The 27,100-nt window shown below is 37.8% G+C and overlaps 1 protein-coding gene across 3 annotated transcripts; it reads right to left on the minus strand.

The window, feature by feature from the left end:
* Positions 1-26,860, minus strand: ZC3H7A (zinc finger CCCH-type containing 7A). 3 transcript variants are annotated; one of them, XM_059861260.1, is made up of 23 exons: positions 26,737-26,860; positions 20,393-20,496; positions 19,169-19,208; positions 18,210-18,407; positions 17,515-17,673; positions 15,813-15,893; positions 15,685-15,726; positions 14,841-14,868; positions 14,045-14,322; positions 12,152-12,359; positions 11,112-11,176; positions 10,191-10,383; positions 8,384-8,545; positions 7,560-7,756; positions 7,225-7,322; positions 6,026-6,207; positions 5,414-5,490; positions 4,725-4,858; positions 4,224-4,329; positions 3,648-3,756; positions 2,667-2,800; positions 2,166-2,329; positions 1-922 (listed from the first exon to the last, which is right to left on the minus strand). In XM_059861260.1, exons 2-23 carry the CDS (start codon positions 20,458-20,460, stop codon positions 733-735), a joined length of 2,913 nt encoding a protein of 970 aa, XP_059717243.1. In that variant the 5' UTR covers positions 20,461-20,496; positions 26,737-26,860; the 3' UTR covers positions 1-732. The 3 variants fall into 3 exon arrangements, with proteins under 3 accessions (XP_059717243.1, XP_059717244.1, XP_059717245.1); XM_059861261.1 differs by lacking the exon at positions 26,737-26,860 and adding an exon at positions 25,692-25,733; XM_059861262.1 differs by lacking the exons at positions 1-922; positions 2,166-2,329 and having other exon boundaries at positions 2,754-2,816.
* Positions 26,861-27,100: the final 240 nt, after the last annotated feature.

Here is a 27,100-nt window from a genome sequence, read left to right on the forward strand (position 1 = left end):
TTTGTGTAAAGTTCTCTTTATTACAGGCAACATTAGTCCATACAATAATACACAACACTGACATACAAGTGTAATCTTTCAAAATCATCATTTAAACAGCAAAGACCAAGAAACAGAATTTTAACTACTTCATTTTCAAAAATTAATACTTTTTTCCTCTCAAGATCCTTTTTCAGTAAATTATATTGAAACATACAAATAGAGAAAAAATACCCATTCAACGTATATTGTAGTTAAATGGTTATTTTGTTTAAAATCTTTAATAAGAAAATCATTTTTAGCAACCTACATATAGATAAGTAGCAAACTTTGTTTTAAACAAATCCTCTCCATTAAAAGATCTGAAGAATTTTCATCCATCATTTTCTTAGCCCACTAACACTCTCTTTTGCAATACCTTGATACCTTAAAGTTTTTCAACTGAAGGTCTGAGACTAGGGGGCTTCCTAGATATTTTAACCACTCTTGCCCCCTTCTATTTCCTAACTTTCTGTCCAACAGGAGGTGAGTAAGCACATAATACTTCAGATTTTTTTAATCACCACTCTGTTTCATGAGAGCACAGACAGGTCTGCTCCATCCCCCTAAATCTACCATACTTTGCTGTTCAGGAGGAACAATGTATGCCAATAAAAGCAGAAAACCTGCAGCTTTTCTGTCACATGCTTTTGATTATTGTCAAATTTTCTGGTTTATGCTTCCAGCTGATAACATGTATGTGTCATCTCAGTATTAGTTTAAATCTTTAAACAAAAAACTATATTTTCCAAAGTCATTATCACTGGGAGCAATCAAGTGGTCTTTTCTTGCTTTGCTGAGTTTCATTCTTAAAACTTGTCTTCGTTCTTCCCACTCACGGAGTTCAGCATTTCCATGGGCAAATTTACAGTTGTTTCCTTCAGTGCAAGTACCAGCCATATATCTGTTAAGAGAGATTTTGAACAGTGTTTTCACAGAATTACCATGATCACTACTGGGTCTATATTTTCTTCAGGTCATGTTTTTTAAATAAACTGCATAGTAAGGACAAAAAAAAAACCTGCAAGAGTATATACTTTGAAAAGTTAGATTATACTAACTCTGTTTATTTGATTGTATTTTTGCTTCCCAGCTGACAAATATCTACAAGAGGACAACAGATGGCTCTTTTCTTTCTATTTTTCATGTTCCTACTTAGACTGAGACACTTAATGCTTGAAATCATCAAGCTCATCATGTTAATAAATACCTAATCATTTAACTCACTAAGCTAAAGTATTGTATAAAAAATCCAACTAATTAATTACCCCTGTTAACTAAATTTGAGGTTAGAATACTCAGAACACCTTAACATGCCAGTTTGTATTCACTTTATGCTGCATACCCAAGGTCTGTTATGTTCAAAGCAAATACATTTAGAATGCTACTTAAAAATTTAGTAAAGGGACATGCTAAGACTGCAAATGAAAAATAACTTGCTTTCTCTGCTATGCAGATTCTCAAGATCTTCAAGACACTCAAAATCTTCAGCTGAAAATGGAGTAACAAAGACATCTGCACCAGCAAACTGAACCTTAAACTCCAGAATGCTCGATTCCAACAGTGGAAGGAATTTACAAAAGATTTACAAAAAAAAAAAAAAAAAAAAAATCTAATGAAGTCAGGTAAAACAGGCTGCACTTAAGAACTAAAGGGAGCAGCAAAACATACAACCAGTTCTGGGAAAAACCAACAGATCTTGGAAGTCCTCTTCTACCTATTCATAAATAATTTCTAGTAACAAATACTCAATTTTAACAAATTTGGTTTGATGCTAACAATATTTCTCCTTGCCATAAAGCTCCAGTATCACTGTCCAGCTAGGTACTATTCTTGGGCTATAATTAATACACAGATGCCTAAGGAAACTTGTAATAATACCAACAATATTCACTTCACACAGCTGCAATGAACTTGCTACCATTCATTAACATCACACAGGCAGTTAATTTGGTTCCAAAATTAGGCACCTTCTCACTGCCTGAGTTCTATCATGTTAAAATACTGTTAATTACTTAATTCCTTGTTGAAAGATGTATGCAAATCAAGAAATACCAGAAACTTTGTTCAGAACTAGTAACTGCCTTAATTATTTAAACGATCACCTGTCATTTTTCAGCATTTTTACCACCTTACAAAAGACATACCTATCACAAATGCTAAAATATCCAGTTGGAAAGCGATACTGCCAGCAGTTCTGATCATCCTCAGTGTGGAAAACCTTCTCCTTATGCTTTTCAGAAGAAATGTGACCCTGCCATTGCTTCTCACTATTACAGTTCTTCCCACACATCCAACAATGAAAATCCACCTGTTTTACAAGGAATTTGAAAACAAAACATTGCAAATTCAATGCTGTAAGGACAGAACTTCTCCTAATACAGTTTGAATGTTTTCTTTATGTTGGCCAGTGGGATATTCTTTACCTAAACAGACAGAATTATTTAAACAATCACCTAAAGTTTAGGATCTCCACTGGCTTTAGAAAAACTGATGTACAGTGTCAGTTACATTTAGTATAGTCATCTATGGTCTAAGGAAGCACCAAGAAAAGAGGGGAAACAACCTAAGTTACTGACTGGGGGGAAAAAAAAAATCCCAACAAACCCCCATATGCTTGGATTTGGATTATACCCATGATTACTTACTGTAACTTCAGCATAGTCAGTTGGCATATGAATTTGCTTCCCATTTTCTCTGCTTGCCTGAGCAGCTGTATCATCTCCTTTTTCTGGTTTTTGAGTTTTTAGCCATATGTCATACAACTGCTCCAAGTCTTGAACTAATGAAAGCAGAAGCTAAAATAAGTAATTAGCAATTAAGGCAAGAGTTTGAGAACACTAGATAAATGACTGAATTTATGAGCATAATTCAGTCCCCACCTATTCTAAGAAGAAAAAGGGAAGGAAACAAATGTTGACAGTTAGACAGTTCAGAGATTAAGAGCCAGGGGAAGAGGCATCTCTGGCTACTTACCAAAAGCTCTCTGTGCCTCTCCAGGGGACAGCAAGATATTACAAGTTTCTGAATGGGCACCCAAAGTACAGACAGCAACTCTGCTGCTGCATATCAACACTGAATTTCAAAGAACTAATCTCATGTGTGTTACAGCTTTTGGTAAATTTAGTTTGCTTTCTTGTAGACCATGATTTAACATTTACGTCCTTTATTACTTCTGATTTTTGATGCTTTCTCCCCAGTAACACTAATGGGATAGTAAAGTCAGCCACAAAAAGTGAATGGCAATTCCCAGTAAATACACTGGGGGGATTGTTCTGCAAATAGATTCCCCCATATGTAATTCCATGAATCCATGTGTGTGCACATAGCAATACAAACACCAACTAATATTGCTGCAAGGATCAGTATTTCTAAGACAGCTAAAAAAACAACACAGACTACTTTATTGTTAGAAAACCCATCAAGCAATGAATACACAATACAGCTATTTTTATTTAATACTATTTTTGAATGCCTGGTCTGGGTTTATTTAAATTCAAAGACAAGGGCACCTGCAAGGTTTACTACAAGAGATAATGAAAGAAATTAGATTAAAAAGTAACTGAAGTACAAGAATGAAAAGCAGAACAGCTGGATTTACAATATGTTAGATTTACTCTTCTACTTACTGCTGTTCTCCTTCATATAGGTCCACATCTCTCTCTCCTCAGGACTGTGAGCAAATGAGCAGTTTCCATCATACTGACATTTCTTGCCTGAAGCAATATGATTGCACAACTGGAACATGAATTTAAAGAAATCCTTAAGAATATAAAGCAGAATGGATGCTAGTAGAATTCTTAATTTTTTTTTCAGTCTTGGATAGTGTTTCCCCTCCCAGTCAAACATTTATATAATGTGAAAAATAAAATGTTTATTTTATAAAAAACTTCATTTATAGTTAGAAAAAGAGAACTGCTGGATGCAAGTACTATGAGTGCTTTTTGCCTCCTACCACACTACCAGACCCCAGATAAGTATAAATAATTTCAGAAATATTTACTTCCACTGACAAGTAATGACTTAGGTAGTAACATGAGATCAGTGCTTTCCTAAGTCTGAACATTGTAGAAACACTATGAACGTTTTCCTACCAACTCCCATGGGAATTTCTACAGAACTGATGAAACCAGCCCAATTGCTAGTGTTTTCCAGTGACTATTATCTATTTTCTTAACCAAACCATTAGTTTGAGGTTAACATACATCAAACTGCAGAGGCACTTGTTTCTTTGCAGGCAGAGGACGAATGGTCATCCACTTCTTACGTTCATTAGACATTACCAGCACCACACGGCGATCTTTGCTCCATCTGGAAACCACAAGCATTCAAGGAAAGAAAATACTATTAAAAAAAACCAAACAAACCACAATTTCTGCACAAAAGCAGAACCAGGAAAGCTCAGACAGTTTATTTTTAAAGCTTTCACCATGTATTTAAGATTTAATGAAGTTCTATAGAAATTTGACCAAAACTCTTAATACAAAAAAAACCCTCCAAAACCAAAACACAAACACTTTGGTAGCCATCAAACTGTTCTCTCAGCACCAATTATTAGCATACCACAAAGAGATAACTCTGTTCTACTTCAGTTTTTTTTTTTTTTAATTCCTTGTATGACTCTTTCCTAAGAAGCAACAGCTTCCCAAAAGAGGTTTGAAATGGCTGACAAAACAGTAGAATTTTCACTGTTTGATCTTACTTACGGGTGTCTTGCCTTTGCACTACAGTATTTTTTGTTTCTGTCTGGCTCACTAACTTGACCATTTCTCCAGCACTGCCCACAAACAAACTTCATCTTCAAATTAAGTGATCCATATTTCATTTGGTTCCCAAGAATCTTAAGCAAAAAAATTAACAACAATAAAAGGTATTTTTTTTATCTGCAAAGATATCCATACATAATTATTAATTACCCTCTATGGCAGAGATTTCAATACATGTTGGGAAGCAGATATTACACTGCATGCCTTGTAATAGCTCACCTTGTCATTTCAAATTAGACATTTCTAAACAAATGCATTTTTTTATTGAACTTTTTTCTGATTTAGGTATATGTACCCTGAAGTTGTGATAATGTGTACAAAACTAAACACATAAAAGCGCTGCATATTGTAAAGATAATTAATTGCCCTAGAGAAGCTAACTTTGAACTTATATTTACATTTTATGTTCAACCTGGGACAGAACAAGCAAAGCAAAATAGGAATTGCACAGCAAAAGAGCAGGCATTTTAGTCCAACTGAGCAAGATGAAGAAAGCCTACACTGAAAGAGATTATTTGGAAATCATTAAAAAAGTAACTTCTAAAATAAGCTACATTATATACACACATTAAAAAAAGTATCATCACCACAGTCACTGCAAAATTAGTTGAATGGAAAGATGAGAATACCTGTGATCCATGTGCACTAGCTTCCATGTTCTGCCAGTACTTCTTTGATTCTTGAACTATAGCATCATGTGAAATACCTGTAAAGGAAGGGAAACAGTCTTTGAGTATTTATGACTGTTGCAGCCTTACAGACAAGCTTAAACTGGAATGCTACTGAAACCCCAAAGCTTTGGTCCATTTTTCTTTTTGTGTATTGTGTAAGTATTGACACGCGTGTGATATACATGATCTGCACTTACATCACTGATATGATGTTATGTCCATACAAACACACACAAATGCACACACATTTAAGAACATTGTGAGGGCATCCAAACCAGAAATGTTGCCTGCATCATTCCATGGAGAGCATACAAGGTTTTTAAGTAACAGACTGTTCACATACATTAAGGTGCATCTTTCAGTATTTAAATGTAATGTACTAGAGCTCTAATGCCAATGTAATTATAAAACCTACACTGTATGTCCCTCTCCAAAATGCAAGCTGAGAGGCACCAGGTAGCTCCTCCTTGCTTCCTGCACTGATCCCAAGCTGCTAACTTCAGAGAGAGTCAAGAGAAGGAAGGAGTGGCAATACAATGAAGAGTAAAATGAGCATTTTACTAAACACACCTGATTCCTTTTGCATTATCCAGACCTTAAGCTCTACCAGACTGTGAGCATAAAAGCATTTATCCTCTCGTAAGCAGCCATAGTGCACCTCATGTCTGCACAGGTCCAGCTGACACCGAACTTGGAACGGGCGGATTTTGGAATACTTCACCATAGTCTCCCGCAAAATGTGGACAAGGCACCTGTTTTGAAAACAGTCAGCTTTAGATAGTCTTTAAAATAACCATCCTGCACCACAGCTTGTTCAAATATCCTTCATACACATTTACTTGAAATCCAAAAGTCAGGAAAGTTCCCAGAAGGAGGTCACATCTAAGCATTGTTTCGAAGCTGAATAAACACACTAAACAGCACCAAACAGTACTCTTGGGAACCCAGAGTCCCTCTTCTGCAAAGCATTACTGAATTCAATCCAGCTGGATCACTGGTTTCCAAGAAGAAAAGCAGATCATGCCCACTTTCAAGTACATATCCTGATCCAATTACTAACCCACATACTATAAAGGAGTATTTATAGAGCACCATTTAAGGAAGAGGTGATGCAGAACAGTAACAGCCTAGCTCTTGTAGCAGCAGTGCTTCCTCAATACAGGGAACAGCAATAGAAACAAAGCAATTCCAATGCTCCCACTTACTTTTACATCATAGAAAGACAAAAGTCTCTTAATTCTCCAAAACTTATTTTATACTATTACAACAATAAAACCTTTCTAAACTTCCCAAGAATAATTAAAGACACTCATACTATTTTTTATCAACTGAGTTAATAAGGACTATGGTCCTTAGGACTATCTTGTACACTGGAATTAAGGTAAGCCTGAGTTAAAACTACAGCAAAATAACCAAAACATATCAAAGAAAGAGCAACTTTAGAATTCCTGTTTTAATTTAACATTACACATCTATTTACAGCAATACAGCTCACCGGTAAATAAGCTATAAACAACCTGAACCAAATCCCGTAAGATTCAAAGATGAGGGCAAACACCACTAATTTTGAATAATTGATAAAGAAATAGCTCACTTTAACATGGTTACATTTGTCAAACCTTGCTCTTTAAGCCTGTCTTGCCTATACTGCCAAAGCATAACAGTTAGCAGGGAAGAGAAGCTGACCAACAGGTAAGAAATCGAAGTCAGTATTGAAAACTGCCCTTGCTTTTAAATTACAATTTATAGACACGGTATTTCAAACATACTTGTTATCTTCAAAGTCATGCATAGCAGGGTGAGAACAAGAAGATGAGTTATCCTTGTTCCTTTTGCTTATTATTCTGGGCTTGTGATCAAAACATTTCTGGAATAGAAAAACAGGTAATTTTACAGTATATATTTTAGACAATTAAAAATATATCTTACCCTAAAGATTTTAACAGATACTTCATTTAGTCTCTAATCTAAAGGCAGCCAGATAATTACTGAAATCTGTTTCAAAAGTTACAAAATAGTCATGCACGAACCAAAGCATTTCTTTCCACATATTTTAATATTATCTATTACCGTTTTTATTGTGTTACGAGAAATGAAGCAGCACCTCACAAAGAAACATAAATAATCCGTGGTATTCTTGAAGAAGTTGGGACACAGTCAAGTTGATCTTCCCAGGCCCTCCAAAAAGAGCTTCTCTGCTGAAGGCTCCCTTGCGCTCCAGCGTCCACACATCAATCTCCTCTTGGCAGTAGGCAAATGTGCAGTGGCCTGGGTACCTGCATTCCTCCTCAGCAGCCACATCTCAAAGGACAGCATCAAACAGGGCATTGCTTTTACACAACTTTTTTTGGGAATTCATCTTAAAATTTCCACTATAATAGTTTCAAATACTTTTAATAAAGAACTTACAGAGATCTATTGTAAATTTGTCATTTAAATCTAACAGAAGCAAAACACTATGCTGAATGATTTGGTAAAAATGTAAAACTCCTCAAAAAAGCTAATGTACACCTCTATCAACTATCCTGCACTAATCTAGGGCAACGGTGCTGAGAACCCAGAATATCCTCTGCTCAAATAAAGCTGCTCATTAACCCACAAGTCATCTTGCTTACATCCTAATTAGAGATTCACATTGCGAAAGTCTAACAAAAATGCTTCTTTTTTGCTGTGTTTAACAGTAATCATCCAACACTCAAAAGCAAAATTATTCCTGATGGAGAACAGTACAGAAGCACACTGCCTGTTCTCTCAATAATCTATTAGTGGTCAAGATACGGCTCTCCTTACAGCCTTTGAAATTATAAACAACCCAGAACTTCCTTTTCCACCTCCCATAAGGATAAATTAAAAATTCCTTCTATACTTCACTATGGAAAAGCTAAATTGTAGCATAGGCATTACCAGGTTACCCTCTGTAACACCTACCTTTACATATATGATATGGTCCCACATATTGTGTCTTTGTTGGTCTTGGACGTATTTTTTTCCACGATTTATCTTCAGAGTTTTTTATTCTGCCAATTAAAATATCCTTCTTACATTTATGTTCTAAATTGGGATGGTAAGCGTAATCCAATAATTTAGGACCTGAAACAATCACAGAAAATTGCTTGTATTGGCATAAATTGCATCAAACATGAACATGTCCATACACACGCTGGCACAGAAGCCCAAAAGCAAAGTACACAAACACATTGTACAGAATTCCTACTTGCACCAGCAGCTCTGAAGAACCAAAAGTCATTAATCACCATGTTGAGCAAAATAGAAAAAAACCCCAAATACTTACAAAAGGCAGTCTCAGCAAGAAAAAACCCACAAGTTATTTTATATTTGGGGAGGGATGCTGTGTTACAACCTTAAGGTTTCTTGGGGTCAGCAAATGCTGTGTTTTTTCAAAGTATGCATTCCAATAACACTAGTTTAAAACTTAAATTGCTAATGTATAGTAAGTCAATGCAGGTGAATTCCAGTGATGAGTAAATGGCTCTCAACCTTCAACATTTATTTTATTAGGAGAAGTACTATGTTCAGAGACAAAGCACACTCAGTAGGAAGTTCACGCATGCCAAAAAGATAAATGCCAATCCCAGAACTTTGTGATTTTGGAAACAAAAATACACCTAGCTTCAAACTCTCTCTTTAGGATGGTACTAAATGAAGACATCAGGAAGAGGATCTGAAGATGAGCAAGGCTCAGTGAATTTTGCTATTCATGAGACTGAAAAACAAGAGCATGACCCAGTTTTCTCTGGACAAGAAGATGATGGAACAGTATAATTTCAAAAGGCAGTAAAAGCAGGAGACACTTAAAGGCTTTGATAGAGATGGAAAGAAACAGAGGAAGCAGATGCATTGACACAAAAAGTGAAGCTAGAACATGCTAAGTACTCTCACCAATATGATACAGCTCCAGCTTTAGCAGAATATGTTCTATGGTTTTTCCAACATCACTTTGTGGATTTTTCTAGTAAAAATAATTTTAAACTAGTATGGAAGTTCTTAAGGGTACAATAGTCATCCCCTAAAGGTCTCAATACAATTCTTTATTAGTATATCGATATCAATGATATCTGTAACTTCAAACACAATGCTTATTTTTAAGATTAGTTTTAATAGAAGCTCTTGCCTTTAAAAAATGGCTCTGTTTAACAGCAACAGCTCAGGCCTAAAAGATTAGTTATATTAATGACCAGTACTGGTTAAGCTTCTTTAAGTCAATACAGTGGAGTTAATTATTACTAAGGTTTGGAAGCCTCATGATTATGATTTAGAATTAGTTTGAAAGAACAATAAAACAGATGGGATGTGAAGGTTACCAGGTACTTTGAACTGCAGTTCAATTCCCCATGGCCAATCAGAGAGAGTATTGCAAGTTTTATTTAGTCTTGAGCAAAGGTGTCACTCTTCACAGTACCCTGGGGTTTGGGAGGAAAGCGGATACAGAATGTGAATGACCTTGCACACAGGGAAAGTGTGGGGTCATTTGTGCTGGGTTTAGAAATCAAGAAATCTATTAGGACAAGAAATAGAGACAAGAGGAAAGAAGATAAAACAGTGGTTGAATTATGTCACCAATCATAAGATCGTGCTCCATCTGCAAAGAACAAGTCAGGATTAACACGGTTTAGAAGCCAACAGTGTTAAATTAGGAACATGAACATTTTAAATCTATACTTTTAAATTAAAAGAAAAAAAAAAATCAACTCCATCAAGTCCAATAGCTCCTTACCTTTTTTGACAAAACATAACTGGCAGGCCTGTCTTAGCTCATGCGTGCCTTCCAGTGGGTTCCTTCCCGCCAGTGCCGGAGATACAGGTATATTAGCAGTTGTACTGCTAAAAACATTGGAAAAGTCATTTCTAGTTTGGCCTGCAATTCCCATGTAATTTTCGGACCCAAACAAACTACTAGGACCATTGATCTGTTGAAAGAAAGCATATTTTACTTGATACATAGAATGTATTTACCTACAATTAAAATTTAACCTACTGAAATTTTTCTTCATAGCCATAGTATGAACTTCAAATGCATGTCTGAGAAGGGACATGGAGATTTTACAAAGGCCACATATACAGCACAAATTAAGCATAAAACAAGAGCCACACAGGTACAGGCAGAACAGCAACCTCTGTGAGGCTCATTATTACTCCCTCCTGGCTCCTGAGGGTGCAATCCTTCATGCCATCCTTCCCCATGCAATCAGCGCCAGCAGTGTGAAAATGCACAGCACAACTGCAACACAGACAGCAGACTGATCCTCAGACACAGAGTGGCATCTGCTCTGCTCCTGTATTAGGACAGTTCTTCAGGATGCCTAGTGTTTGGTACTCAAATCATAAGGGATTTTATATTAGTTATTTTACAATTCAACAGTATTTTATAGCAGGTTCCTCAAATTAGAATAATGGTTGTGACATCAGTCAAAATCTGCATACATAAAACAACCTCTGTACATTTTTTCTTTTGTTACCATTGCTGTAAGTTCCCACAGCCAGAACCCACTTTTAATTGTAGAAGTGCTGTTTTTCTAAAAATAGAAACTTCAGCTGTAAAAATGCAGATCTGTGTGAAGCCTCCAAGGTGTTCACATATGTGTTATGTTCACATAACATCTGAACTGGTGTGAGCAAAAACATGAAAAATACGTACAAACAATGGGGAATTATTGCTGTTAAGTGTTGGTGTTCCATCTCTAGAAGCTGAACTTGAGATGTCTAAAGGAATAAAAAGATATTTTAATTAAATAAGTTCCCGAGAACATCCCATGCAAAAAATAATTTATCATCCTGAGAAATATCAGAGGGTTTGGGTTTTTAAACAAACACCAACCTTTATTTTGTTTGCTACAATAAGTTTTTTTTTAATTATGTAAAAGCCCCTTGTAAACATCTGGGCTGAAAAGTTATTAAGCAATCATCTTCAAAATATACACCTGGTTACCACCAGCAGTACTGGCAGATACTGAAGGCAGATTCACAGGCAGATACTGAAACAACATGAAAATACTTGTTCAGTACAAAAAGGGCAGCAAGATAAACAATATCTGACTATGAAAAAATGAGGAGATGAAAGAGGGATAACAGGATTCTTCAACTTTTTATTTCATTTCGTAAATCTGGCTGTGTTCCAAAGACAGCATAGTCCTGTAACACTGATAATTAAAGATAAAACTCTATTTTATCTTTTCTAGTTTGTTACTTCTATCTTGTTATTTCACATACCTGATTTCACTACATAATTACAGTCTGTGCAGTTTGAATCCAAGCATGTAATACTGGTACCTTTTCAGAGTACACAATTACATTACCATTTTAGAATTCTTGTTTATTGCCAAATCATGACAAATGGTTTAAGCTGTAAGAGCAAGATTGTTTAAAAAAACCAAGTTTGAGGGAAGAGTATTTCTTCTTTAAACTTATTCACCTGAAACAAATAAATTTACATAATGGATACAGAAAAACTACACAGAGGGAGCTTGGAGCATGCTTATGCAGACCCCAAGGAAACAAATGCTTTATTTTTGAATTCTTATATACAACCAACACTCAAAAACTATTAGCACAGCTCAAATGTTATGTGTTAAATATAACTAATAGCTGTGAAAACGAATTTGTTAAAAAAGAAAACCACTTGGCTGATGCACAACTCTCATAATCATAAAAGCTTACATATTAAGACTCATTTCTTACCTCTTTTTGGGTCACTGATTGAAAAAGTGCTTAATGGTGAACAGAAGTTTTCCAGCGACGAAGCCAAAGGCTGTGAAAAGATTTCTGAAAGAGAAGCTGAAGGAACAAATCCTGCAGTAACTGGCAGCGTCCCCAACAAAGAGGCAGAGAAAGGTACACTAGGAGCCACACCCCCCGCAGGAATGGGTCCTCTGGCTCCTGTAGTTTGCTGGAAAAAAAATAAATTAAAAAAGAGTGTTCAAGCAAGAAAGGCCTCAAGAGCATAAACTGCCAAAGTATTTCTTTTAGCCAAGTTTCTGCAAAGTTTTTGTAAACATACTGAAAAACATCAATGACAGGTACACCACAGTCCTGCACAGAGCTGCAGTAACCAAGCCCTAAACAATGCCCCAGCTGCAAGGCATTATCCCCTGATCAAACATTTAAAGGTTCAGTTACCAGACACTTACTAAGTTAGTAAGAGATCTGGATTTTTTTATCCATTTCATTGTGGTTGAATTTCCAAATTATGTTAAAAATATAGACAGCAGGGAAGAGTAGGAAGAGTCAGGTACCAACAGGATTTGTTTCTAAAAGAAGAGAATGAAATTCAAACTGTGGTACAGCAAAGAGGTATGGGCTGGCTTTGAGGTAAGTCCTCAGATCCAATCAAATGATAACATGTTCTGCAAAGGCCAGGTCACATTCCTGCCTCCCATGGAAAGTAACACATCCTTCTGTACATTTCTGTTAAGAACACACCAAGTGGGGGAATTTCCCCTCCCTTCCTGCCATCCCAAGGAGCTTCCTCCTTGTCTGGATGTTGAGTGAGTAGGTCTGCACAGTCTGCCCAGTGGGAAACTCCACGTTCCCCCAGTTATCAGTCTGCAACTCACTCAGTACAGCTCACTCAATTCTACATTCCATGAGACTGCAGTCTCTCTTGGAAGACTGTATTTCCTCTGGCTTTCACTATGGCATACATCCTAGGATCTCTTAAAAAGAATTACTTTCTCTATTTCTGACACATCTTCTAAAACATGAAGTGCATAAAACAGAAAATCAGAAACTCAAGCATTTTTGATTTAAATATTTGCAGCTATAATTCAGAATTGAGTGAGGACTTAAAATCACAACTGCAGAACTGAATGTGCCACAGCCTCATTTAACACTGCAATCCAAATGCAATACAAAATAAATACTCCAAATGACCAGCAGGGCCAGAGCAGGGAGTCAGTAACCTTGGTAATAGGTTCAGACATCTCTGCTCATCAATCAGAACTCTCATTTTGACTAAAAACTGAAATTCTGAAGGCTTCACAGTCTGCTCTAGGTCTGATATAATGGTGTAAGCAGGAACAACACTTCATAGAACTGCATTTCTCTAATATCTCTTCTAAAAATACAGAAAGTCAGACTCACAGTGGTCTATTTCTGTTCAGCCAGGTGGTCGATCTGGACAAAGTTCTGATTGCAGAGACATCAGTGACCATCCTAGAAGGCCACAGCTTAAGTACTACTCTGCTGCAAAGCTTTTTGCCTATGTTTAACTATAGTTTCTACACCTAGAGGGTGAGCATTCCAATACACTGTTCATGTGTTCATTAAGCCTTCTACAAGGCTTAATTTGCACAAAAAATCTCCCAAAAAACCACACTAGCCCAGATTTCAAATGTCCAAATTCAATTTTCACAGTACTTTCTCTAAGTAGCATTTCTGAAGTACTCTGGCTATCTTTACAGCCACATTTACAAGCATCTGACCCTGAAAAAAAACCAACCTGACCATGCCCAAAGACAGCTCAATGTAACCAGGAAAGGTAACAAACATCACCACTAGCCCACCTGATAAAAATATGAGACCCCATTCATAAAGAGAATCTTTCAAGAAAGAAAACAGACAAAAAAGTCTTACCATTACACTTTCATCTGGATCAGGCACAGAATCAAGTAACTCATCAAGTTCTTCTCCTATAATTATATCTCCATCTCCACAATCTAAACATGCTTCTGGCATAGAGAAAGAAACATTCCCTCCATTTGCCAACACTGTAGAAGGCAAAGGAACCTTTTCCATCTGAAGAGGCATAACAGTAGGTAAAGGTGGTACAGGTACTGGTGACACTTTAGACACTTCAGAAACAAAGTTTGATGAAGAAGCAGAAACCATCTCTTGTTTCTGGTCAGATAAATCTGAAATAGGTAAGATGGGAATGACTGGAACCTTTGTTCAAAGATGTACGAAGTTCTTGCATTACTTTTACCCTGACAATGTGGAGGGTGAGTGAGTTAAGAAATGTGAAGAATGTTTAAGCAAAACCACATTAAATGTTTTCAGCTTCCATCAGCTTCCAAATTATGTGTATCTTCATCTCAATTTTACTTATTACTCAAGCTAAAACAGAAAGAAAAAGTTACAGATGTGACACTTTATTAAATCTTTGGCATATTCTCCCCTCCCTATTTTTTCAAGCTGAAGAAGACAGTATGGAGACAATCACTACAGGAGCAGTTACAACCACATCAGGTTGAGGAGGCCAAAGTGAAATCTGCTCAGCCACTGAAATATGCAGTTTAGAGATAAACAAATCAGACTTTACCCCAGTTCTTTCAAATGACCAGATGAATTTTCATCCAAATTTTCCTAATACAATGAGATATGTATGGCATATCTAAGCTCCCTAGCATTAGTAATGTAACACAAGACTCACCTAACTCAATATCTTCTACAGAAGAATTCTGTAAATGAGAAAAAAATACCTCTCAGCCACAAGAGCCATTAAAATTTTTCAAATACATATTTACAGAGAAAGAATGGAAGCCCTCTCAAACTTAGGTTTTATAAAATCTCAAATTTACAAAGTCTAATGTAATGCAAAGATCAAAAAATTTTTTTTTTGATAAAGCATCCATTTGCAGACTGAATTCCACTCATGGTATCACTAAAAATGTGCAACCAACCAACCAAAGCAAGAGTGACACTTTAGGGAATGAAAGAGTCTGAATGGTATCTTAAATGAACTGTCCCTTCATTTCGTCATCCCTTTACAGCTAAATTGTCTATATTCCTGTGAAAGAACTTTGTAAGATAAAGATGAACTCCTCTTCACTACTGCTATTTAGACACATTACAAAGAGCAAGATAAATACAAGTTCAGCTGCTAATGAAGATCAAATTTGGATAAATGCATATAAAGTGAAAGAGATTTTATCCCAGCACCCTTCATTTTGAAAATTGTCAACTAAATGAAATAAAAAATAAATCCATTAACTTCACTCTTGCCTCAGGACATGAAAAATACATATTTGCATTGCACTGGATTTCATCTTTTAGCTAACTTTTATTCAACAAAGATAACTGGAATAATAATCTTATGTCCTAGTCTGCCATATGTGTCCAGCAAAACTGAACATAACAGAATCCTAGAGTCCCAAATATCAGCCTCTAATATAAAATGTCAATTGCACCACTGTCCCTTTATCATCATGAAATTATGAAACAATTATTCCCTGTAGTTTACAGGCAGCTTGCACTTGGAACATTTAAAACCTTACCTGAGTTGATACATCACTAGAAACCGAATTTGATGATGGTGGCTACAAAGAAAAGATACTTTCATTAAATACAAATTTGATATCAAAAGAGGAAAACCTTAACATAAAATGTTAAAATAAAATCTTACCTTTGCTCTAACATATGCTTTCCTTATTTTTAACCCTAGTTTTTGAGCTAGTTCTTGAGTAAGCTTAATCACACTTTCATCCTAAAAGACATAAATAAAATTTCATCATTTACATGTACTGTCATCAAGCAAAGATATCTGTTTATATCTCAGTCTGTATTCTGCAAGATCCCTACGTGCAGCATGTCTGAAAATGTAGCTCTATCCTTTCACAAACACAGATCTGAAACCTGTATCTGAAAATACAGCTACCCTCAAGCAAAAACTATGTTGACAGAAAATGGACAGAAAATGGACAGTATCCTCCTTCTCATCTGGATTTAAAATAATAGAACGGCTTTCCAAAGCTAGAGAAATTCAAAGTGTTTTGTTGGGGTTTTTCGGTTTTGTTTTTTGTTTTGTTTTTTGGGGTTTTTTTGGTGGGTGGACATTTTTTGTTTGTTTATTTCAGGAGGGCATTTGTTCTTTAAGGGGATGAGGGTTGATTTTGTCATTTTGCTTTTACACAAATTGAGAACCATATTCCTGATTAGCATATGAGCTAGTACATGACACTGATGAATATTTAATGAGCACTCTGTATTTTGGGAGGCACTGCATCATACTATTAGAATTAAAAATGTTATTGTATTTCCCTCTGTCCTACAGTTATAACTACCTATTGAAAATATTTTAAGATTTAGTATTCAGATCATGTCCTACAGCTAGAAAAAGCTATTTATAAAACTTACATAAAGGCCTATTAACCTTAAGCAAAAACATTCAGATCCTCAGAGTGAGGATCCAAAGTCCAAAGTTACACATTCAGATGAACTGTTTATGTCTTTGGAAACACAACTGAAACCTCCTCTCTATCAAGAGGCAAACCTATCCCCAACACTTTGTCTAGTGTCTCACCGTAGTTTTGATGCAGCAAGGTGAATATGCAGCAAGTCAGTATTTTATCCTGTGATCAGTCTATTTTGAGCAAAGCATGTAAAGATTCCATAAGCATGAAAGTTCAAATCAGAAATGCATTTCTGAAGTGAAATCTCTTAACCATCCTCACTCACAGCATTCTAGTTTGCATTATGAAGGGTCCCAGAGAACCAAACTGGGTTTGCATATAACTAAAACCCTGCAGGAATGCAATTGATGCACTCTAGCTCCTAAAAAACCCAAACAAATAAAAAACCACAACGCAACTACACAAACAATCGCAGAATGCAGATCCTCAGGACCAGCATTTCAGTCTACAGATCATCTCCTACACCACCCAGTGCCTGCTAATACATCCAGAGCCCAAGATTCAGGGTGCACAGCAAGTGATTCACAGAGAGAACAGTGCACTGGTAGCAATCTTACTGAACACTTGGAAAGCTAAAATGCAGTTATCAAAAGAATAAATGTATGTTATAATTATGGTGGGGTTCTCTTCACATCATAGGGAATTTTTAACAATTAATTCAGTGCTTATTGCAAACATTCATGGCACTTGACCCCTGCTGCATTTCTTCTGCTGAAAGTTAACACAACAAACTGAGCTTGGGCACTGTAATCTCTGTCCCCAGTCTGTACTTCCACAAGAAAAACATAATGCTTAGAGGAATAAAAAATATTTTAGTGCATTAAAAAACCCCAAACCAGAAGAAACAACCTTGGTCTTGAAATAAGTATATGTTTCAAAACTTTATAAATAATCACCAGTATACAGTTTACCCACCTGTGGCACAGCAAGAGAACATTTTGCTACAGCATCATAAGCCTTTTTATAGCTTCCCAGTTCATTCAAAGCTTTGGCTTTGCGATAGAGAGCTCTGAAATTGTTTTCATTCAATCTTAATGCTATCTCACAGTCCTCTAGAACTTTTTCATGCAAACCCTAGGAGGAGAAAAGAGAACAAAAGCCACTAATCAGAATTATTATCATGGAAATAGTGAATCTGAACTGCATTGGATGAAGGTACTGAAACACTATCAGCACTCACCAAGGCCACTACACAGTGCATTTTTAAGTTTTGCTAAGTCACCAAATTAGGCAACTAAAAACAAGCAGTGCCATCATTACGTAAAATCCAGGAACAGTCACAAAGAAATGTAGCTCTTTCACAATAGCCATCTTGTTCCACAGAGAAAGCAAAAGCAGCCAACTCAGTGCAGTCAGCAGTGTAAATGGACAAAAATTCGATTCCATCCAATTCCAAGCCCAGCATGACTCTTTTATCTTAATTCTAGTACTAGTAACTAAAATACCTCAATTATACATATAAAAAGCTTTTCAAGAACATGCCAAAGAAATTATTTGAAACATGTCAATCTTCAAACTGCCATCAAAAGCTTTTCACTCACTAGACTCTATGTCTTCATACCCCGTTTGCATCCTGTTCTGGAGAAAACCTAGTTTAAACAGAAGCTTACCATATTTGAATAACAGGCGATCCTGTTCACATGCAGCTTCTCTAAAACATCATCAGAAACATGGACTTCTTCTGAATTAGCATAATCAGCTATGTTTATAGCTTCTGTATAATGACTCAGTGATCCTCTCCAATCACCTTCTCGATACACATCATTTCCTTCATGAAAAAGATTTCTAACAAGATCTCGTATAAATAACTGCAACAAAGAAAAGAAGAACTCATCAACAGCAGTTCTTGTTTATCTTCCATACTCCCAAGGAAAATTTTAAATAGAAAATTTGTACTTGCAACTTCATGAAATCGGAGTGAAATGCAAAACTTTTGTCTACATTAGTGTTTTTCTTCTGACATTTTGCCAAGACAATCTCAAAGATGTATATATATTTTACATATTCTTTCAGCAAGCAGCAGCCATAGCAACTGACAAAGGAGGAGAACAAAAAGCTGCTTTGCAAAAAGGGGTTTTTCATCAAAATGTGAATGGCAGCATTTTTATCTAATATGTTCTCAAATCCAATGAAATCATCTCCCACCGGATAAAGAACTAAAAAGACAAGTCTGAAAATACAAGCCAAAATTATGCAAAATCATAACACATACAGAAATAAAATATGTTCTGAGGTTTCTGTGACTGAAGTCCTTTTATTTTACTTTTGTTCTGCTACTCTGAGCTTTACTCAGAATAGCACATTGTTTTACTCAATTAATGCCCCAAATTCATCCACAATACCAGCAGAGAAATACTTCATCTCAACTGCTGTATGAATAAATTCAGGACACCCAAATAACTGAATACCTGTATCATAATGTCAGTAGTTGTCCAGTTTCAATTTTGAGACTTTTAAAATTACCATTCATATTATATTATCATCTAAATGGTGACTAAAACCAAGATTAACTATACCAACACAGGTCAATTTAAAAACTGGTCTGGAAATTAGAAAGTGATTTCATTACCTCATATTGTTCTTGCGTCCCTGGATAGGGCAAAGTGGATCTAGAAAAAAACATTACAATCTTCACTTATTATACATATTGCTTAAAAAACAATCACACTGAGGAATGCTGGTTCTTAGTAAAGAAGCCTGCAATAGGCAAATCTCTGAATATTGCCCATAGCCTGCACTGAACAAGGAAAAGTGCTGTAGATGAGTTTCGATTAAAAAACTGAGCTTTCTTATTACTAATGGCTTAGTTTCCTTTGAAGTTACATGGTCAATCTGAACTCTGCTGTTCAAAGTGCATTAAGGTTTTGAATGCTTTGAGAATTTTAGACATCACTGTTCTTTGTTTAAGAGCAATCCTTCATCTCCTCTCCTCTGCAGAGCCATGTTATAGATAAGGAGAACTGCAATCTTCTAGTACTATAAAATGACAAATTATCTATCAAAAACCCACATCAATTTTAATTAAGTCATACCAATGACACAAAAGGCATTTTAAGAGTCAAGTCCTTCTGTATGACATGCAATAGAGATTTTCTCTAGGACAGAAACAAGGCCTTTACTTTATTCTACATTTCCAGGAAGAAAAGCAGAAATCCTTAAATCTTTTCCTTCTGCATAGAGGTTAACTGAGATTCTGTTTTTAAACAGTTTTTAAATGGTCAGGAGTTTGGCGGGGGGAAGTTTGTTGGGTTTTTTGTTGATTGGTTGATTTTGTTTTTGTTTTCTAAGAATGCCATATATGAGCAGTGAACAAGTATGAATTTTCAAAATTATTTTAAGATAGCCAGGATCTTCAAAATAGGTTGGCACTGACCCAAATGAAAATTAAATACTCGGATGATTTCTCAATAGCTTAAATTTTAGCTCCAGAAAATTGAAACATTTAGGCAGTGGAGAGCAAACCCATCCCTTTCAGTAGCAACCTAGTTTTAGATGTAGTTATTCTTAAGGTGGATTATCAGGCTACCAACATTTTCTACCCACGAAAAAAGATTAAATGCTATTTTTTTCCTCAAAGGCAGGAAAGGAATAACCTCTCACCTTTCATTTGCTCTGTTTGGGAACAAAGAGAAGTGCTGTCTTTTCTTTAAAGCTGCTCCCTGTTTAACATGTTAGTGCTAGCAAATATTCTGAGAAAACACACAAAAGGTCTTTCCCAGAGCCATCCATCTCATAGAAATATATATATAAACATGTAAATGAAAATACAAGAATAAAAACCACAAAATCATACTCTATAAACTGGAGTCCTTTCTTGATGTCCTGTTGTCTAGTGCTCCTCTCTTCCGAGACATTGGACATGTTATCCTGAACATCCACTTTTTGGATCTGCCACTCCTCAAAAAGGAAGAGAGATAAATGGCTGTTATAATGTGCTTCAGTGTGTATCTGGCCCAGAAGGATCCACTCTCACATCAACACTATGTCCATTGTACAAAACTGATTCTGCACCAAGCTTCAGAAAGCACTGCACAAACTCCTGACACAGCTGAAGCACCCAGAGCAACAGAGAGAGAAGCCCCAGGTCACAACTAACATCCCCCCCATCAGTGCCCAGTTACACAATATTCAATATTTCTGCTGAGAACCTTTCTTCCAGCTTCTAATTTATCTTTGGTTTCCATTCACTTCCTCCAGAGGATGCAGAGTCCTGTCAGTGTAACTGCACCAAGCTACAAGCCCATCTTTTCAGGGATTACTGCTAAACTGAGCTGCAGTTCCACACTGCCCCCTTGTAAGAGCTTTACACTTTTTTTATTTGCTTGTTGAAATGGAAATAAACTCAAGATCTTGGTATATTTATTAGTAAAAACCAAATTGATGAGAAAGCTACCATGAAGTCTAGTTGTACAGCATCTCATCATCCCCCAAGCACTAGGGTGAAATTAGAAGCAAACACTACTGCTTTATTAATATCTACCAGTCAGCCAAGGGAAAACCTTGGACACTTTACCAGTAGCAAATACTACCTACTTCACTTGAAAAACTGAACTACTTCAAGGTAATTCCACATCATCAGCTTGACATTTCAATTCAATTTATTCCACATCATCAGCTTGACATTCAATTTAATTTGTTTCAATCACTGATTTTTTTTTTTCAGTTTGTGTCTTTAATTGACTAGATTTACAAATGCTCAAGTTAAACAAGCTAAAATGATCTGCATAACCTTCAATATAAGGCTATTTGAAGGCTGTCACAATCGTACTTGGTTATGCCCAATTGTGACTGAAGAATACAACTCATTTTTCCAAAAAATGACCAGTAGAACAAAGTTTTATTCTGAAAATAGTCAAGTTCAGAAAAAGGCTTTTAGCTAGAGGAACTGTGTATGATTTGTGAAAAAAATTACTTTTTGTAGGAATTTATAGTTAAAAAAAACTGAACTACATGCAGTACAATTCTGTTAGTCTTGAAACTAAGTTAAAAAAAGCCAGTATTTCGTGCCAGGTTGCCATTTCACATCAGTGGCAGAAGAATGAAAACAAAGTAAAATGAGAAACAAACTAACCCCTAGCAAACTCCAGAAAATCCCAGCTGAGGACAGAAACACTGCAGAAGATACCCTACTTTCTCTGAATGATTTAGAATAAGGAAACAGATTGAAGAATCTCCAGCTCCAATAATGTTTACAAATCTTTCCAAAGCCCCTTAAAGGAATGTATGAAGTCCAGACTACTTCAAGCCATTACAAGTTATTCCTATTGTAATACATTCCTAAAATGAGCATAAAAATGAGTAATTTTCTTAAGGTCACTAAATAAATTCTTGGAAGCACTCCAAGGTCCCCATTTCACTTCACTTCCCACTGTGACCTCAGAAAGGGCAAGCCTTAAAAAAAAGCATGAAACTAAAACTCAGTCTTTAGATAAATATCATGGACAGCTCTGACAGTTCACTAACAGGAATTTCTCAGCTACTGCTTACATGGGTATATAAATAGTCCTCAGTAATCTACTTACCAGAGAGGAACTAACTGTTTTTCATATCATTTTATGCATCACCTTTTCTTCTATAAGTTAATAATATATACTATGCTTTTGCTATATGATAAAGGTTTTAATAAATAACAGTGTATCCACAAAGAAATTAATATGTAAATGCCTTAAGACATTTTCTTTGGGATCTGAATAGTTTTTATTTTACTCACTCATTGATTAGGTTCTGGAATTCAAACAAGGTGTTGTAAGAATAAGAAATTATCACACTAACCAAAGAAAGTAGGAATAGTAGCACATGTTTTCCCTCAGAAGTAAGCTTTGAAAAACACATTTTAGTCCTGCAAATTAACAGCTGACAATGTAATACCTTGCCACACAAGAGTCTTGCATACGCCACAATCTGGGCAAAATTAAAATCAGCTTTACTAATATTAAGAAATCCCAGTATTCCACCCCAATTTGCAATGACACGAGAAAAGTCCAACACAGTGACACCTGCATTTATTTAGCACCTCTAACAGAACATTAAAGAATGATACATTGAACTTGAGGACGTGCAGCTCCCATTTCTCCACAACAATAAAGTTAATGGAAATGTTACAAACTGGCATTGCATACATAAGAATAGCTAGCAAATGTGAACATATGTGAGTGCTGAAATTTAATATTCAAAGCAGTTTTCTATTTTTTTCCTACTCATTTGCATCCACAAGATATTCAGGCAAAGATTATCTTTTCTTAGAATACTCTGACAATCAAATTGCCCCAATATTTGATGATTTTACAGAGGATTTAAAATAATTTCAGATAGCACCTTTAACAGTATCTCTTCCCCCCAAATTTTCCTCATATCCTCTGAAGCAACCAGAAACATGTTAAGACTCAGTTATATACAAGGCAAATGCCAGTCATCTCTTGCCTTTTAATGTCATCCATCCACTTTCCAAGATGAAACCCCTGCCTATATAGCAACAACCCTTCCCCATTGGCAGGGACAGGATTTAAAGAAAAATAAACTTATGTACATACATACATTTAAACAGTCTAAATATTGTGTGTTGCTGGAAAAAATACAAGAAAAGCAAAGCCTGTACTTTTGTTTTATTCTTTGTGCAATTCACTGAGAGAAACAATGTAAAATAAAGAAAAAAATAGTATGAGAGCTGGAAAAAAAAGCAGACTAATGTATCACTAATTAACATCACAGGAAGAACTAACTGTTGCATTAAATGCAGTATTTCTATGACTGCTGCTATGAGAGAATTGAGCTATACAAGCTCAATGTACTAAATGTAGTAAAGAAAAAAAAGCTGCCTAGAGATTTTAAAGGTCAATTTATCCTTTTTCATCTTCATCACAGGCTTTTAACTCATCCTGTTTCTCAGAAGCAAAAGCCAAGTGACAGAAAGGACCCTGCCAGGAGCCAGTGACACTTTTTCTGACAGATGCTGGTCCACCCATACAAGCAGGAGATACGAAGGACAATAGGTCTGTGCCAGTGCAGGCAGGCAGAAGCACCTCCACTTCTCTCTTATGGCTCTTACTGGTTATTTGCCTTTCTTCCAGCACATGGCAAGATAGTTTTTTTCTTTTCTGTATTTTAGCAATTCCAAGGCATTCAAGTTACATTTTAAAGAACATTCCCATTATCTAGCATATACCAAGTGCCATATTCAGGCACAAGGGCATTGATCCCAATTGCTAGACTATCTCTGCAAAGCAAATCTCTGGAACACAAGTGAACAAATTCATAGAGAATGCAGAAATTGAGTTTTTCTGTAGAAAGAATATAGGCCTTGGCTACTGTAAAAAGGAAAGTCCCACGGTGTAAAACTATAGAGAATTGTGCCTTTTCATTTCTAAACTGCAGGACCACAGAACATCTACATTTTGCCATGCACACAAGTTCCCCCAGTCAAAAATTCAGTCCCACAGGACAGGGAACTGGGAAGGACTGATCCTTTCTCCTCTTGCACAGAGTTTTGCACATTGCTTCTTTAGAGATGAATGGAGAATGCTGTGAAAATGCATAACATCATTTGGGGACCAGAACTACTCCCTCTGGGAATTAATGACCTTCAGCTGACCAAATAATTCTGTTATTGTTTGTTGTAGATATTTATGGCTCTGGCTATTATAAATACTTCAATTAAGTTATTCTCTGCACCTTCAGGCCTAAATGCTGAAAACAACTGGAAGTCAGTGATCCTTGCTTCACTTTCTCCACAGAACTAAAATTTACAGAGCAAGGATAGTGTATAGATGTGTTCTTTTGAATTACAGGAGCATATCCTCCTGCCATGTATCACCAAGTTCACTATTTACACATTTACTGGGTGACAGAAATCTCAAATTTCTATGCAGTACAAAGCACAATGAAAATCCTGTCATTACTGCAGTTGAGAGATCTCTACCAGCCTCAGTGGTTCAGCTGAATTGGCGAATAAAATCACACCAAGTGAAGAGACCCCTTCTGTATCCTAGCATCAGCCTTCTCCCCCTCAATTCTGACAGAAATGAACTCATCATCTCCACCATCATGAGTCTAAACTTTGGTCAGAATCTGTGAAACCAGAAGCCTGTGTATAAAACAACACCAACAACAGTTCACCACTGTTTCCATACAGGAAAACTGCTCCAAAGGAGAGAAGTTATATCCTAGAATAAAGGGAATACTGCAAAGAGAAGAGCAAGACTGAAACAGAACAGCAGGAGTGAAGATATGATTGAGGCAGGCAATATAAATCCCTCTCACCTACTAGAAGCAAAAGCCTATCTCTGCTGCTACCTCCTGCACCACTAACAGCAGCAACAAGCAGAATACATTCAGGCACTTGGATCTAAAAGCTACATAGGTGTAATTCCAACCCCAGGGGCACAGGAAAGCAGAACTCTGCCTCAACAGAGCCAAGTGAGAAGTGGCACGCACGCAGCTACACCCAAATTGCTTCCCCAAGAGATGCCACCCACACAAGCATCTCCAATACCCCCAGCTCCAGCCCAGCCAAGGATCCAGCTGGACATCGAGCACATGCCACCACAGAATAAGCCTTGCCAGAAAGGAGACTTGTCAGAGCCGTTTTATTGCCCATCCCAGTCATCTGACAGATTAAAAGCATAATTACAGATAATAAACTACAGGGCAAACTAAACCATGCCTTACAGAGATTGTAAACTGCTCATCTGACTTGGAGTGGCATCAAAATAAGGAAGGGAAGATAGAAACCTTAGTACAAAATCTGCACAAAACAAATGTGTTCCTCAGATAGTAAAAGCATTTATGTTCATGCTTACACATCATTGAGCTGTTATATGAGACATTTCAAACATGCAAGATGCTGGGGGAGAAACAGGAAACACATTACACAACACACGTTTCAATAGTCCGAAGTTAACTTCTCTGCTTAATCTAGTACTTCTGGCCACAATCACAGAATTCCATTATGTCAGCTCAAAAAACCACCTAACACAGACATAACAGTCCCACCTTTTATTTCTAAAAAGTGAACTTGACTGTAATCAAAACGAATAAAAGAAAACAGAACATATAGCAATAATTTAAGACCTCCTAATTTCCCACTCTTTACTTACCTACAGTATTTAGTTGCATCTCCTCCCACTTCTTCCCTATCCACAAAATAATAAGATAGTTTTCAAGATTTATTTTCTATTTTCACGGCTTTGCTACTTTTTTTTTTAATCCGTGTTAGAAACAGGAGAGAACAAAAATGCTTTGTGAAGTCATTTCACTTCCCTAGGAGATTAAGAAGTAAAGCTTGAAGACTTCGGTTTACAGTTCTCACAGATACTTCAGTAAAGAACAGATCCAAAAACCTAATCACAGGCAGAGCATCTTACCAATAAATCCAGATTTATTAACAGGATTTAAACCAAGATAAATTTTGATACTCGATTTTGGTCACTACAATGGACAATATTCGAGTATCGTTACTGGTTTTGGTTTTGGGGTTGGTTTGGGGTTTCTTTCCCACTTCCTGTAAGACAGTTCTGACTTTCCGTAACAAAACACTTCCAGCGCTGCCTGCCGGAGCTGCCCGGGCACACCGACGGCGCACAGGCACCGTCCCCGAGCCGCAGGAACGGCAGAGGTCACCGCGCACCTGTTAGCGCGGAAAGCCCCAAAAACTCCCCCCGGGGGGACGCGGGCAGAGGACGGACCCGGCCCCGCCACTGTCAGCGCTCTGCGGGGTTTGTTCCAGTCACGGCGCAACAAGAGAACCGCGGGTTGTGCTGCCCCAGCGCGCCGCGCCCGCCCGCCGCCTTTGTTCGCGCCGAGCGGCTCCGGCAGCCGGGGAGAGCCCTCCGGGGGGCCCGGCCCGGCAGCGGCTCCGGCGGGACCGACAGCGGCCACGGCCGGGAGGACACGCGACCCCCGGCGGGAGAGGCGCGGCGACCCCGCGGCTTCACCTCAGCGGGGAGCGGCGGCCCCGCGGCGTGGGAAGGGACGGGCAGGACCGGCTCCCCGCGCTGGGAGCGGGGTGGAACGGCAACAGGGCCGGCCGCGTCTGGGCACTCCTTCCTCGGGCGGGGGGTGCCGCGGGGCACTCCTTCCTCGGGCGGGGGGTGCCGCGGGGGCACCGGGATGCGGTGTGTCTATCCCTCCCCCCGCCCGTACCTGCTGTGAGGCCGCGGGAGCGCAGCGGGAGGCGGGGCCGGCGGGACGGGCGCGACGGCCGCGACGGCGGCGACGGCGATAAAGACACCGAGAGCGGCGGCAGCGCCTCCTCCGCGCCGCCCGCGCAGCGCCGCCGCCCCCGCGCGCCCCCTGCTGCCGGGAGGCCGCGGGCACAGCCCGGGGGCGGCCTGAGCGAAGCGCGAGCAGCGCGGGCTTCCCATTGGCTTGCAACGATTGTTTTGGGAACCGGTACTTCTGATTGGGGGGGGCTGGGAAGCTCTTGGCTGCTGATTGGCTGGCTGCCTGCGGCCCCGCCCCCACCCCTTTCCCTTCAGCGGGCCGGAGCTGTTCCCGCCCGGTTTGT

This window comes from Haemorhous mexicanus, chromosome 17 (assembly GCF_027477595.1).
Source record: "Haemorhous mexicanus isolate bHaeMex1 chromosome 17, bHaeMex1.pri, whole genome shotgun sequence".
Classification (NCBI taxonomy): domain Eukaryota; kingdom Metazoa; phylum Chordata; class Aves; order Passeriformes; family Fringillidae; genus Haemorhous; species Haemorhous mexicanus.